Source organism: Seriola lalandi, unplaced genomic scaffold, assembly GCF_002814215.2.
Source record: "Seriola lalandi dorsalis isolate HSWRI2012SDOR001 ecotype SW California unplaced genomic scaffold, Sedor1 jcf7180002054357, whole genome shotgun sequence".
NCBI classification, from domain to species: Eukaryota; Metazoa; Chordata; class Actinopteri; order Carangiformes; family Carangidae; genus Seriola; species Seriola lalandi.
Window position 1 is genome coordinate 1,010,221 of NW_019524910.1, and position 13,902 is coordinate 1,024,122.

At 40.5% G+C, this 13,902-nt stretch overlaps 1 protein-coding gene across 9 annotated transcripts in view; it reads right to left on the reverse strand.

Moving 5' to 3' along the window:
• Positions 1–13,902, reverse strand: part of mybpc1 (myosin binding protein C1) — a 30,694-nt gene that overhangs the window by 3,510 nt on the left and 13,282 nt on the right. For 8 of the 9 annotated variants that reach the window (XM_087174496.1, XM_023408172.2, XM_087174500.1 and 5 more), the window contains 22 exons: positions 13,774–13,891; positions 13,630–13,678; positions 12,887–12,943; positions 9,678–9,844; positions 9,448–9,580; positions 6,891–7,015; positions 6,692–6,797; positions 6,244–6,410; positions 5,965–6,130; positions 5,781–5,887; positions 5,557–5,693; positions 4,845–5,004; positions 4,653–4,757; positions 4,380–4,568; positions 3,670–3,804; positions 2,896–3,063; positions 2,691–2,779; positions 2,417–2,612; positions 2,154–2,293; positions 1,887–2,046; positions 1,210–1,346; positions 651–837 (listed from right to left, as the gene is read on the reverse strand). In XM_087174496.1, coding sequence (XP_087030622.1) covers positions 651–837; positions 1,210–1,346; positions 1,887–2,046; positions 2,154–2,293; positions 2,417–2,612; positions 2,691–2,779; positions 2,896–3,063; positions 3,670–3,804; positions 4,380–4,568; positions 4,653–4,757; positions 4,845–5,004; positions 5,557–5,693; positions 5,781–5,887; positions 5,965–6,130; positions 6,244–6,410; positions 6,692–6,797; positions 6,891–7,015; positions 9,448–9,580; positions 9,678–9,844; positions 12,887–12,943; positions 13,630–13,678; positions 13,774–13,891 — 2,998 coding nt within the window. The remainder of the gene's footprint in view (positions 1–650; positions 838–1,209; positions 1,347–1,886; positions 2,047–2,153; positions 2,294–2,416; positions 2,613–2,690; positions 2,780–2,895; positions 3,064–3,669; positions 3,805–4,379; positions 4,569–4,652; positions 4,758–4,844; positions 5,005–5,556; positions 5,694–5,780; positions 5,888–5,964; positions 6,131–6,243; positions 6,411–6,691; positions 6,798–6,890; positions 7,016–9,447; positions 9,581–9,677; positions 9,845–12,886; positions 12,944–13,629; positions 13,679–13,773; positions 13,892–13,902) is intronic. The other variant, XM_023408175.2, reaches the window with a different exon arrangement.

The following is a 13,902-nucleotide window of genomic DNA, read 5'->3' on the forward strand; positions in this document are numbered from 1 at the left end:
TTGGACAGCCTTACGGATGTTTCCTAGCAGCTGATTCACACATTACCGAAGTCTTTACTAGCTCAGACAAGTTTTAATGGTGCAAACCAATTTGGTAAATCACCAAATAAAAACTACCTTTTTTAATTTTATTAATTAATCACACATAAAATCACTTCATCAAACAATCATCAAAATTTATTTTTGTAGCATCTTTCAAAGAAGTAAAATGCTTTTCAAAGTGCTTCAATAATTTCTTTTCAACCTAGAAAAGAAATTTAAGTTGGCTAAGGAATTTACGAATAGCTGGTGCAACCCAATCCAGATACTTACATGTCCACCGCATATATGGTCAGCCCTTTGGGTGACTGTAACACACAGTTCAAACACTACAGTACCCTGGTGGAGTTGGTTTCCAAAAGTCGCCTTTGCTTCTGTAGAGTCTTTACAGATTGACTGTAATAGTAAATGATGAACTGTTTGCCTTTTTCTGAGGCAGCCAAAAAAGCAAATATCCTCAAAAGGTGAGGGATGCTTTATAATTTGAGCAAAGATACGACTAATAAAGAGTAGAAAAAAGAAATGAAGAAAGAAAATAAGAAGAACTTTACACTTAGATCCAGACAGGTACCCGGGGAGGCACACGGGCTGACCTCCTGCTCCACACTGACCTTTGACCTCCAGCTTGCAGTCCACTTGGGCCTCTCCCAGGTCATTGATGGCCCTGCAGGAGTATAAGCCACCGTCATATGGGCTGGGCTTCCTGATCTCCAGAGTACATACTCCCTGGTTGCTAAACATGCGGTAGCGTGGGTCGTCGACAATGACTATCTTATTCTTCATCCAGATCACTTTGGCCTGCAGGCAGACACAGAAACATCAGCAGCATGATGATGATTAATCCAACAGACAGATTGGAGCAAGTGTCTGCATAACCCCCCAGTCTTAATACTAGAATCCATTCACTCTTGCATCATAATTCTTAGATCTTTTCTTGCAGATTTGTCCATAATTTCTAAAACAATAAAACTATAAAAAGTTGATCCAAGTTTCAATTAACCGGAACCATCCTTTAAAATCTGATATTATAATACTGTCTTAAAATGGCTTTGTTTTGTCACACTACAAAGAGAATAGGTGCTCTACTACACCATAACGCACTTGAATATTTACCTGAGTATAATGTGTGGTCTATACATACACCGTTTTTACCTGCGTTCTCCCACCTACCCTTGGGTTGGCACGGACACTACAGTTCAGAGTAGTATTGTAGCCAGCGATGGCAAAAGTGTTGATCAGCGGCTGTGTGAACTTTGGCGCCTCCTTGAAATCGTGGTCGATGTACTCGGGTGTTTTCACCTGCATGCCTGTGGGGGGAAGGGTAAAGGAATGGGGTTGTGCATGATACTGGTGCTGAGCGGTATCATGAGGGGGGAATTCATGTGGGGAATTCCCTATGTGATGAGGAAAAGACAATGTTTCTTTATTTATCATCGGCTGAGACTGAGACACCAACGTTTAAAGGCCTGTCAGTCATAGCCCGACCCCTGTTAGATTTGAAAGTGAGACGGTCTCACTTTAGGGTGGAAAACATCACTGACAGTACCTTTCAGATAACAGCTGTGAAAGCAGAGGTCAATAAATGAAACAACAGCTTTATTACATGTGATATCAGTGTGATTCCTTCCAGAGTTTTCACTTTGGAAGCATTTCCCACCCACATCAGAAATCATTAGTTTTTTAAAGTCAGGGATCATCTGAGTTTTGCCTCCGAAAGGGCAAATACAAACTTTACATGCAATCTTAATAAGCATTTCAACAGACAAGACCACTTTTTCCTCATATCTCACCCCTCCACACACACAAACTCACACACTTTGACTCGCTAATACCACAGTCAGTTGTACCTTCTTTGACGATGAGAGCACTTTTTTTGGTTTGGGTGGCCGCTTCGCTCAGGCCACACATGTTCTCTGAGAAGATCCTGAAGAAGTACTCGTTCCCAACCACCAGCTCTGTGATGGTGATGCAGGTGCGATGGTAGTGCTCAATGCATGTGTACCACTCCTGAAAAAGCAGAGTAAAGCATGTGATGTAAATTCTGCACAGACCTACTGTATGTTTAGGACATTTCTTGTGCAGCTTCAGTCTAAGTATAAATCCTAATCTTCTACCATTGTCTTCTTGTCTGCTTTTTGAATGGTGTAGCCTGTTATTGGGGCATTGCCGCAATCTTTCGGAGGAGTCCAGACCAGAGCCACATTTCCTCCCCATACATCTTCAATTGTCACACTGTGGGGAGGTCCAGGTAGGTCTAACAATCAGTGAAAGGACAATGAGCAGACAGTTTGGTCTTTCCAATGTTATGACAAGGATTAATATTATTGGATTTTGAAGCAGTGTCAGTTGTAAAAAATAATGGTGGTATATCGCTCACCTACGATTTGTATGTCAATAATAGCTGTGTCCACATGGTTTTCAACCTGCACTGTCATCTCATACTTCCCAGAGTGGCTGCGTTCTGCTTTACGGATGAAGATGATGCTGTCGCAGTCTGTGTTACGGATGTTGACATGGGAAGGCTCTATGGGCTTACCGTCCTTCATCCAGACGACCTTCGGCCTGGGTTTGCCCTACAGACATCACACAGAGCGGCTTTGGTTAAGTGTTCTGCTCTGAGATGCATAACATCAATGGAGCTGGGATTTTACCATAAATGGCACCACAAGGTTGACTGCTTCTCCAACTCTGCGAGTGTATGTCTGCTTCAAGTGTCGGGGGACGCGGATCTTGGGTGGTTCTGAGGGGGAAACAGACCAGAAGGTGCGAGTATCAAATGTTTGATTCAACCTTTTCATCCGAAATATCCAAGTTGCATTTGAATATACAACACATTATAAACCTCTCAGAGCTCACCAATAACCTCTTTGATCAGGATAGAGTGCTGAAGGGTCCGCGGAGCGCTGGCTCCAGCAGCATTCATGGCCTTGACTCGGACTAAGATTTTACACCCAGGGCTCAGCCCAGTGATAGTGTACCTGGTTTTCTCCGTCAGCTCCTTGTTGGATACTACCCAATCATCAGCTGTAGGAAAAAACACAGTCCAGTTGAATTAATTTACTGTTTCATGAGATTATGACAGATAAGTGCACAGAAAACATAAGGCCCCTATACACTGTGCAATGACAGCAACCTTATAGGTTTATTGGATATTTGAATGTCACTGTCTGGTGGATTGTGGGGCCTTGGTGTCAATTTTAAATCTCAGTCATTCTGCAGCAATGCAATTTAAACAGTTTCTTACAACGGATATACCAATCCAAGCACATTTTGAGGATTCATGTGTCTCACCGTGCATTCTAATACAAGCGTCTAATTTATTCTTTGACATTTCTAAACACACTATTTTTGTTTACAATTATAAAAAGTCATTGACTTGATTGATTTACAAGGATGCTGGGAAGTGCTGCTGGTGCTGTCTGAATGGTGAGCTCTGTGTATGTACGCACACACATGTGTATGGTACCGGTGCTGTTTGGCAAAGTGAGGTGCACCTGGGGACTGAAACGTCGCAGACAAAGTAAGTGCAAATGATCACAAGTGATAAAAACATTGTCGGGGGTGTTTCTCTCCGGCGCAGCCCAAAAACACAGTCTGTAGGGGCCTTTAGTGGATTTGAGGCTGACTCACTTCCTTCTATGCAGTACTCCACTAAGTATCCGTCCAGACCAGCAGCTCCGATGGTTTCAGGCGGGCGCCACTTTACAGTCACTGTGGTGTCGGTGACATCGTCCACAACCAGCATGGTGGGCTCACTGGTCACAGCTGAGAGGAGATGGAGGTTGCAGGGATCAAAAGGTCTTTCATTTGATTTACAACAATGGATATGGAAAAGATCGGAAAACATCCATTTTGGCAAGTCACAAGCACACGAGCAAGGCGCCTCTCTCTCTGGCTGGTATGTTATCACTCTCTGTCAGCTCTCATTAGTTCCTGCTCTTGCCATCTATTCTTGTGTTCTGAATCATACTTAACTCCTATTGAACCCTCTGACAGACCTGATCTCCTAAACCTCTAAGCCGCAGATGATTTGGCAGCCATTATAAAGACATATTTAATATCCTCTAAAGCTCCTGCGTGTCCAGTGGAGGTCACAGTGAGAATGCTTGGGATGGTGGGGTATGGGGAGGAACAGCTGCGTTGCTGGGGTACCAAGGGCAGATCGCACATATGCACTATCATAGGCCCACACTTCTAAATTTCTTCCATTATTAGGAGACTGTTGTTAAGTAAACTGAAGCCTTATGTAAGGGTGTAATACTTTCCTGGACAGACTATTGACAGTAACAGCTCAGAATCCAACGTTCAGACTGCTAAGTGGAGACATTTAAGCTACTCACCGAGGGGAGTAAAGGCTTTAGATGGTTCACTGGGCTTGGACACACCAATAGCATTGACTGCAAAGATGCGCACTTCGTATGGCACTCCTTCAATCATCTTCTTGGGTTCAAATAATGTTTCTTTGATCAGGTCAAAGTTCAGTCTCATCCATCTGGAGCTCTGTTTCTTTTTCCTCTCGATGAAGTAACCTTTAAAGGTCGGTCATAAAGCTGGACACTTAAAACCAACACATACTGTACATTTAAACTGTGGTTATAAATAAAAGAGTTTACCCAAAATTGGTGAAGCTCCGTCATATTTTGGTGGTTCCCATGTCATAGAGCACCAATCACCACCCACCACTGGGACCAAGGGAGCCTCTGGAGGGTCAGGAATGTCTACAGACAACACAAGCTTTTATTAAGGATTCAAGAAACAAATTTCCCTCCGTGGTCTTTTGGTTTAAGTGTTTTGTGATCTCTTACCTACAACCTTGACTTTGACGCAGGCTGTGGCCTCACCAGCCTCATTCTGCAGGACTATCTTGTAGTTCCCTGTGTCCTCCCTCTCTGTGACTTCAATTGTCAGACTGGTCTGATCGCCGTATGTTTCAGCTCGGACACGGTGGCCTGACTCAAGAATGACCTGAGACAAAAGAGACAGAAAAAAGTACATGTACTCTCCAAGCCTTTAAAATGAAGTCAAATAGAAAGCTTGGTGACTACCAGAAATCCCACGAAAAGACCAAGACTTATCACCAAAACATGAATTATCCTACGACCAACATGAATCATGAGTTCCATTCTGGTCCAAAAACTATTAAACAGATTAAAGAAGCACATTGTTGCACTGGGTGACATGTTCCTTCATTACATTGAACACAGGTGCTGTAGTTTATTTTGAGTCAATTCACATTCACACATTCATTCATGTCCTGCAGCTGGATATACTAACTCCAAGTGGGTATTACAGTAATCCACCACTGAAAATAGTCCCAAACAAATGCACTATTTACATCTAGCCTTTAAAAATGAATGAATACATTTTTAACTATTTTTAAAAAAATGTATATATTCAGTAGGAGCCAATGGGCTTGGGCCTGAGTGCCAGAGACAAAAGAGGGAAGTCTACAAGTAATTTGAATTTAGTCTTTTGCTGTGATCTGTTGACTGAGAGACTACTAGGGTCGAAGCTCACCCGTTCTCCTTTCATCCACACCACTCTGGGTGCTGGTTCTCCACTGATAGGGATCTCCAAGCGAAGTTTGTTTCCTGCCACAATTGTCACAGTGTTGTCTGGGAAGTTCAAGCTCTCCAAGTGCACCCTTGGAGGGTCTGCAAAAACCAAATCAGATCATAAATAGATATGAAAAAAGATTTTTAAGGAGCTTCAATCCAGAGAAGCATTATTTTTGTTTGTACCAATGATGTGAACTTTGGCGGAGAGGCTCTGTGAATATCCCTCAGGTACAAAAGTGTAATCTCCTGCATCGTGAAGAGAGGTGGCCTCGATTTCAAGTCGGTGAACCCTGAAAAACCAAAATAATGTTTCTTATCTGCTGTTTGAAATTGATTTTATTTACTGAGTTTAACAGAGACGACATACTTATTTCTGTGTACGATGTTGATGCGGTCATTGGGCTGGATCAGCTGTCCGTTCCTGTACCAACGGCCTGGGACGTTGCCTGGGTAGATCTCACAGTGCAGTTTGAGTGGTTGACCCAGCTTCACTGTGACATCCTGCAGGTCCTGGTAGATCTTCAGTGGTTTCACTAAAGAGGAGCGCAGTAGTAGATAACAAACAAAGCAAATCATTACCTCCAATTTCTCGAAAAAGATTGCAAGCAATGAAAAAATATTTTAAAATATTCAGGATGCTACATACAGTCAACCTGTACGTGAGCTTCAGACGTGCCACCAGAAGCCATGATGGAGTATGTCCCAGTGTCTTCTCTGGAGGCGTCATCAATCACCAAGAAGTGTTTGGTTCCCTCACACTTAACTCTGTATCTGGAACGAACTCCTGTTGGAACCTCCACACCGTTCTTCATCCTGAAGGAGGAAGGAGCATTTTAAATACTGACATGTACAAACACTCCATGGGTAACAGCTTAAAGAGTTCTTAATAAACATGTCTCCCTCTAACATTGACGGTTTTATATTTAGTGTTGACATTGACTCCCATTGAGATCATTTGTAAAGCTTACAAAACTTACAAATATCTCCTTTCATTCGTAAAGCAATCTTTTATATATAACCTGGTAACATACAAATATAAAATGCATAGTTTACCCATAGCATCTTTCAATGGTCATTTTTAAAAGCAGTCTTACCATTTGACCTGAGCACCTTCCTCTGACACCTCGCACTCCAGCTCAATCCTCTCATTCACCGTGGTCTTCACAGGCTCAATACCTTTAACTATCTTAACTGGTAACTCTGTAAGACACGAGAAGACGCAAGTCAGATTGATTGGCAAGTTTAAGTACAATTTCTCAGACATCTTTGATTATTCACATTTAATGGAGATACCTTTGACAAACAGCTCTGTGGAGCACTTCTCGTCTCCTGCAGCTACAGAGTAGGCTGCGTCATCATTCATGCCGCAGTTGTTGATGACCATAATCCTTTGTGTGCCCTTATGCTCAAAGATATACCTGAACAGGAAGTCCATTAGTTGCATCACTGCTTACCTAAGGAAACTGTGGTAACATATGGCAACATACTAGCCAATATACAGTAGTCCTAAGATATGAATGGATATTGTTCCAATATATTAAGTGAAAGAAAGGTAAAGTTATCTTTAGAGTTGGCTACAGAAACCAAAACTTACTCTTGAAATCACAATGCAATAGTGTGTACAAAACTGCAATGTCATCGTTCAGTCAACATGCATCAAATGCACTGCACAAAGCCAGAAATCAGACTAAACGAAGAAGACATGGTTACACCAGAACTGTGACATGGTGAAATGAAAACTGACTGTATGGATGGACTTACTTCCTTTGACTAAAGATCAGCAGTGGAGCCAGAATTGAGCCACAGACAGGAAGGAGCACCATAATATTACAGACAAATAAACAGACAGACAGGTAGACAAAGACAGAGAGACATCATGCCTGGAGGGGTACAGTATGTAGGCAGCAATAGTGTTACAACAAAGAGAAACAAAAGAGAGAAACAGACAGTGCTTTATAGTAAAGTCTTCAGAACAGGGAGCCCTGGAGAAAATGCCACAGGAGACCAAAGCCAGAAAACAGCAATAACCTCCCAGATGGCTTTAACTTTGCATGGCTTTGAACAGACCTTTTATCATGATCTTCCCTGAAGGACTGTGTTTGGACTTCTGTTATTTATGGTTTTTTTTTGACCTTATGTTTGGACTTTATTAATTTCCTGTTGTATTTTGAAACTACTTCCTGTCTTTGTCTTGTTCCCTCCTTTGTGATTGTCTGCCCCGCCCTGATGTGTTTCACCTGTGTTCTATCACCCTCGTGTCTATTTAGTCTCTGTGCTCCCCTTTCTCTCCTTTGTCAGTTCGTCCTGTGTCACTCTACGCCTGAGTTTCCCGTGTTTCTGCTCCTGATTCTTTGAGTATTTGGGTTTTTCTGTTGTACTCCTGTTTTGTCCCAGTGTTCCTCTGTTGTATCCTGTTTTACCCTCATTTTGGATTTTGAGTTTTCCCCCTGTTCACCGTTTTTGTAAGTTTCAGTTTTTTCTTCATTTATTAAATCATCTTTTCAAATAGTCTGCATTTGGGTCCTTAAAACTACATAACCTGACACCTTTGTGTTCATGTGCGTCATGTTAGCCATGAAATTTATCTAGTTTACAACACTACTAATCTGTAATCCCATTTCCATCTATTCCAAGATTCTGTACACAAACGCTTTTAAAGGCAGAATCGATGTCTTTCAACTACAATTGGTATTAGCCTTATCATCAAAGAGCGATATGCTGCCTTCCTATGAGATAAAACGGGAATCTTTGAGCGTAAGAGACAGCTGGAACAAACTGTAAGCAACAACATATCAGCTTCAAAATTAACAGGGCAAACTGTGGCTTATTTAAACATCCACTATATTAGAATCCATTTAGAGTAATGCTCTCCTTTTAGCCCTGCTTTGGTCTCCACCAGAAATATCTGGCTGTGTAACTGTTCCACAATGTTCATCATCGTTCGTGATGTCACATGATATATGGTCGTTTGATTCATTTAATATAAAAATATTAGTAATAGCAGCTTAAAGTTTTAGAATTTTTTTTTTTTTTTAATTTCTGCCTTCTCACTGGGTTATATAAAAATATTTGAAGATTTGTTACACTACTATTTTCATTTTTTGTTGTTGCTCACTTTGTCTTGTATTATGATTCCTGAGTCTGCACATGTAATCAATGCTTAAGGATTGCACCAAAAAGATGGTTGCAAAACATGAAAAGCAATTACTTTCATATCCTTTCAGCCGAGTTTTATTATTTACTATGTGATTTTAGCATCTATTAAATCTGTATCAAAGCCAGACTTGGTTAAAGACCTGTGAAGGAGGTACCGCCTTTTTCCTGTACAGAGGACATATACAACAGTTAATAGCAACAATTGACATCTTGCACTACATTTACACCCAAATGTAGCTCTGGGGCCATTTATTATAGAGAGGTCGGTGAATTCATAACCATCCTAACAAATATGTGGAAGCTGATTTAGAGCCACATTAGAGTCGAGAGAATGTTATTTGTTGGCAATGGTTCACAGTGCGGAGGAAGAAAGACGGTGATGGTGAAGGTGACCACCAGGTCTTACCAAGCCACTACTATGTTTTAATATATTTCTGTTGTGGTATTTGTAAGAATGTAGACCTCAGTATGTTTGATCCGCCTTTGAGCTTGAGTTAATCAGGACAAAAACTGAAAAAAATCTGTGTGTGGAATAAAACATGTGAACCATTGTGCTTTTGAGTGGTCAGTGCTACTACCAGAAAAATACAGAAATGTCACCACAAATGAAAGACATTTTTAAATGCCTTTCATTTGTGCGGTGTTGAAAGGGAGGAGACGTAGAAGGTGCACAGGAGAGAAGGTCATTGCATACTTAGGAGAGGGCCTGATTTCCTGTCCGTTCTTGTACCACTTCAGTTCAACAGTGGGGTCAGCCAGATCGACCACCAGGCGGATCTTTCCACCTTTATCCACCTGGTAAGCTGGTTCCAGCTTCTTTGCAAAGGCTTTGACGAGACAAAAATGAGGTAAAAAAAAAAAAAAGTTGATATTCCTACATTAAGGCTGATATTCATCTTTCAACAAAAACACTGATTTATTTACCTTCGGTCTTCTTCTCCTCTTTTGTGATCTTCTTCATCCTCCGCAGCAGACCCCTCAGATCTGTGATGCCATACGTAAAGGCAATCTTCTCATACTCATCTGGACGGGCGTTCTTCAGGATCTCCCACACATCCACCTCTGGAGTGTCATCCTGCTGTTTCGGCTCCCTAGTGGTGCCGTACACGAAGGAACAATGTGAGGGAAGGTGTCCGTAGGTTGGTGTTTGCAACGTGTCCTGAGGAACAACTCATTACCCTCTAGGATAAAGGACTTTGAAGCACTGGTAAAAGTAGATTTCCATCTGGCTCTGAGGGACGACGCTTAACTTCTACATTATCTTTATTACTGGAATGTTTTTCTATAGTAATGTGCTGAGGGTTCCTCAGGACATGTCACACAAAGGGATGGGCATGGTGAGCTGTCTACCTGTGTTTTAACATTGGCTCTGGAGTCATATGTTAACGGTGACAGGGTAGCAGCACTATTAATACAAAACACATAGGTGTTCTCTAATCTATTTAGAACTTGCTGTTGGTTAATTGTGACTGCATGTTTTTTTAAATGCCCCCTAGGATTTCCTACTAAATGTTCATGATAGACTCGCTGAAGAAAACTCAGGATGGATGATGCTTCATAAATAAGAAGTACAGAAGTTTGATGCTGAACTCGCAGCGTTTCTTCTACACTGGTAAGAAAACAGCTGTTAATGCTAACGTTTGCTATGTAGCACTAGCAAAACTTACAAATAGCTCTGTTCAAGGTACCCCACACAGACCCCAAAATAAAGTATTTATTAATAGTTTCCTTTTTTTCAGATAACTGAGCAGTTATATTTTCTGTAAATTATATTTCCCAAAATGAGCATTGAACTCTGTGTTGAGAAATGCTATAAATACTGACAAAGTGTAGGTTTTTAATTGTAGATCCTAAAAACCCCAGGTTGCTAAATGCCTCAAATTTCCAAGGTAGGACAAGGCAAGACCCTGTTGCTGTGAAAGAACATTGTCTGCTACATAAATGAGAAAAGTTTGTGTTAGTGTCAATACGTTGATTTTAAATTGTCTTATGTTAGATTAACCTAATCATGTATTTATCTGCTCGTTGCATTTATCCATTTCTAACTATTACTATCTGGGGACCAGGTCCTGTTCTGAAATACCACGTATCAGGGTCTTTCTTCTAAGTAGGAAACAGGAAATTTGAGATTTCCATCCATTTGCCATCCATACAAATGAAAGGGAAATATTAAATGAGAGATACAGAGGAATTTGGGGTTGGGTTCTTTTAGTTTGTGCACTGCTACAAGACTTTTTTATTTTATCAGCATTGTAGGATTAAAATAGCACACAGGAGCAGACACAGGTCAATGAGGGAGAGTTTTTGTTCTTGTAAATGTGTCATTCAACACACTGTTATGGTTGACTTTTCTGTGTAATAACATGTTGATATGCAGCATGCAGGGATTTAGGGGAAACCTGCAACAAAGATTTTTAACAAGGACTTGTGTCTTTCCTATCGCTCCTATGAACTGGCCCATCCCTTTGTTGTTGGTTTGAGTGATCACTTCAGAGATGCTCTGACTCTGTTAGATGATGAACATGTCTATGGGAGATGTTAGCGGAGGTGTTAGAGGAGATGTCCTGAGTGTATCCATTAGTTTTTTCATTAAGAACATTCAGTCAGTTTCTTTCATAGACATTCTCTCAAATGTCAGAAAGGTTGGAGGTGAATAGCATCAGGTATTATTCCATTCTTTGCTTGTATTTCTCATCTGTTTATTTTCAGGCAATTATGAAGGAGGCCAAAATAAACATGGTGGTATTTGTCTTATATTTCTAAATTGAAATAAAATGACAATGTAGCGATAACACTATTTTACAGCATCATTTCTCCATGGCCCATTAGCACATCATTAATGATCCAAAATGGCGCTCTTTGCTTCATAATGGTGGCGTTCATGGCGACTTCATGGCTTGGTGTAGAGCAGTCTCCTCAGAGTGTTTATGATGCAAGGCCCATTTCCATCATTACTGATTGCTGACAGAGCAGTTAGGAATGCTGCCTTCAAATGAAGTGTTACCGTACTACAGTAGGCCAACACTCTTGCTTGTCCAATTCCTAGAGCTACATATCATGCTGGGGACGCTACAGGATTACAGTACTCACCCGCAGTAAGGTCTAATCATTTAAAAACCTATGGTTTTCTCTCTACTAACCTTTGATTTCTGAATATGTAGGGGAGAAGAAGAGACAAGCCCAAAATAAATGTATAATTTCGCCAGTGAACAGTGTCACTGCCTAAGTGTATTTGTACTGTATAATCTCAAATATTCCTTATGATGTTCATTTTGAGCCACCACAGTAGCTTTGGTATAGCACAGAGGTTTTCAAACTGTGAGGCACACCTCTCAGGGTGGGGGGGGCACAGTGGGAGACTGAGATACTGCACAAGCTGAAAGGAAATTGTGCTTTCAAAATTTGCACTCCTTCTCAGAGTGATAACTCTGTAAAATCAGACAATACAGACATTATACGTGTATCTCTAATTTCACTGTGACCTTCCCTTTCTGAGGATATCATTATATTTTATGACCATTGCGAATTAACATCCATAAAGCTGCTTAGTAAAAAGGCTATACAACTCCATACAAATCCAGAACTTGCCTGAAACTCATCATGTTTTTAAGTTTACTTCACTTTTGAAGTAATCCAGTGATTTGGCTACCTTTCTAAACTTTCAATAATGCCAATTATTAAAATGTAAGAAAATATAGGCTAAAAAAGAAAGAAACAAAAAACAAAAAAACTTGGCTTTAGTTGAAGCTCATAGCTAACTCTATGCGCTCTCAAGTCAAAGTAAGACAAAGAATATCAATAGGAGTAACAAAATCCATTATTATTAACCTCTTTTATGTTGTAATATTAATATTTCTTGTCATTTAGTAAATGGGGGTGCTGGGAGTGGGGGAGTGCAATTTTCAATCAATTTTATGTGAGGGGGAGCCCACAGAATCAAGAATTTGAAAACCTCTGGTATAGCATAATGTATCCTATGTAGACATGTACTTGCCACTCGGACAGTAGCCTAATACAAACCAAATTTACAAAAGATTTGAAATAAAGTTAAAAAAAAAGAAAGCTCATCCAAAAAGGGGATTAAAAATACTGAAAAGGACAAAATCCACTCAGGGATGGGATGTGATTCTCACCTATGTTTAAGGAGACCACTAAAGTCAAGCTCCCCTGCATCTTCTTGTCCTTCACTGCTGTTGTTAACAAGGAGAGATTAATAAAGATTTAATCAGAGATGAAACAGCTACAGGTACTAGAGAACAATGCTAAAAGAGCAATGCAAAGCAAAGACTCTGACTTCAATCAATGTGTTAGCTCTAAGCTAACACAATTGGTGCTTACACAAATTCCCTTTTTTTCGCCTTTTTTCTGGATAAAAGCTTGAAATAAAGCGGTTTGTGTAAGACAAATCAAGAGCTGTCCCAGCCAATATTACCACAATGTCGAGGCAATGTTGAGGCAACATTACTGAGCGGCAACATTGTGATAATGCAATGACTCTGGGATGCTTTGCATGGCTTTCCAGACGCATTGTTTGGAGGGAGATTCAAAATGCAAGAGTTGGCCTTTAATTACACATCTAGTCAGCTGGTTGATTTGTAATTACCTTGAAGAAAGGTTAATGACATTATCACAACCATCTTTTCACACTTATATGAAATAAAGTAATATTACTTGAAGGTGAAATGTTCATAGTAGCGCCTCGTTGAACAGCACTTTCAGGAATATTTATGGGAATAGATAACTTATTAGAGATTCTGTTCTCTAAATAGTTTGTTCAGTTGAAGAGAAAAACAATAAATAGTTCTGAATACTGCGTGCTGTTGACTCCTTCAGAATATCTGCATTTCTTGTAGCTGCATCATGTTCTTTTTATTACCTTCTTTTGAAAGCTGATCGAATATCAATACTCTGTGACTGCTCAGCTTCTGCAAGACAATAAAACACATATGCTAGGCTGCATTTTGTCCTATTTTTCCCATATATGAGGATGAATATAATGCACTTTGTTCCTCTGACAAACCTTTAATTTCCAAGTCAAAGGAACAGCTGTCAAACTTGTCCTTGTAGGTGACCTCGCACCTGTAATTCCCAGCATAGTTCTCTTTGGCCTTGATGATGTTCATCTCAAATGTGTGGACCTGCCATGGGA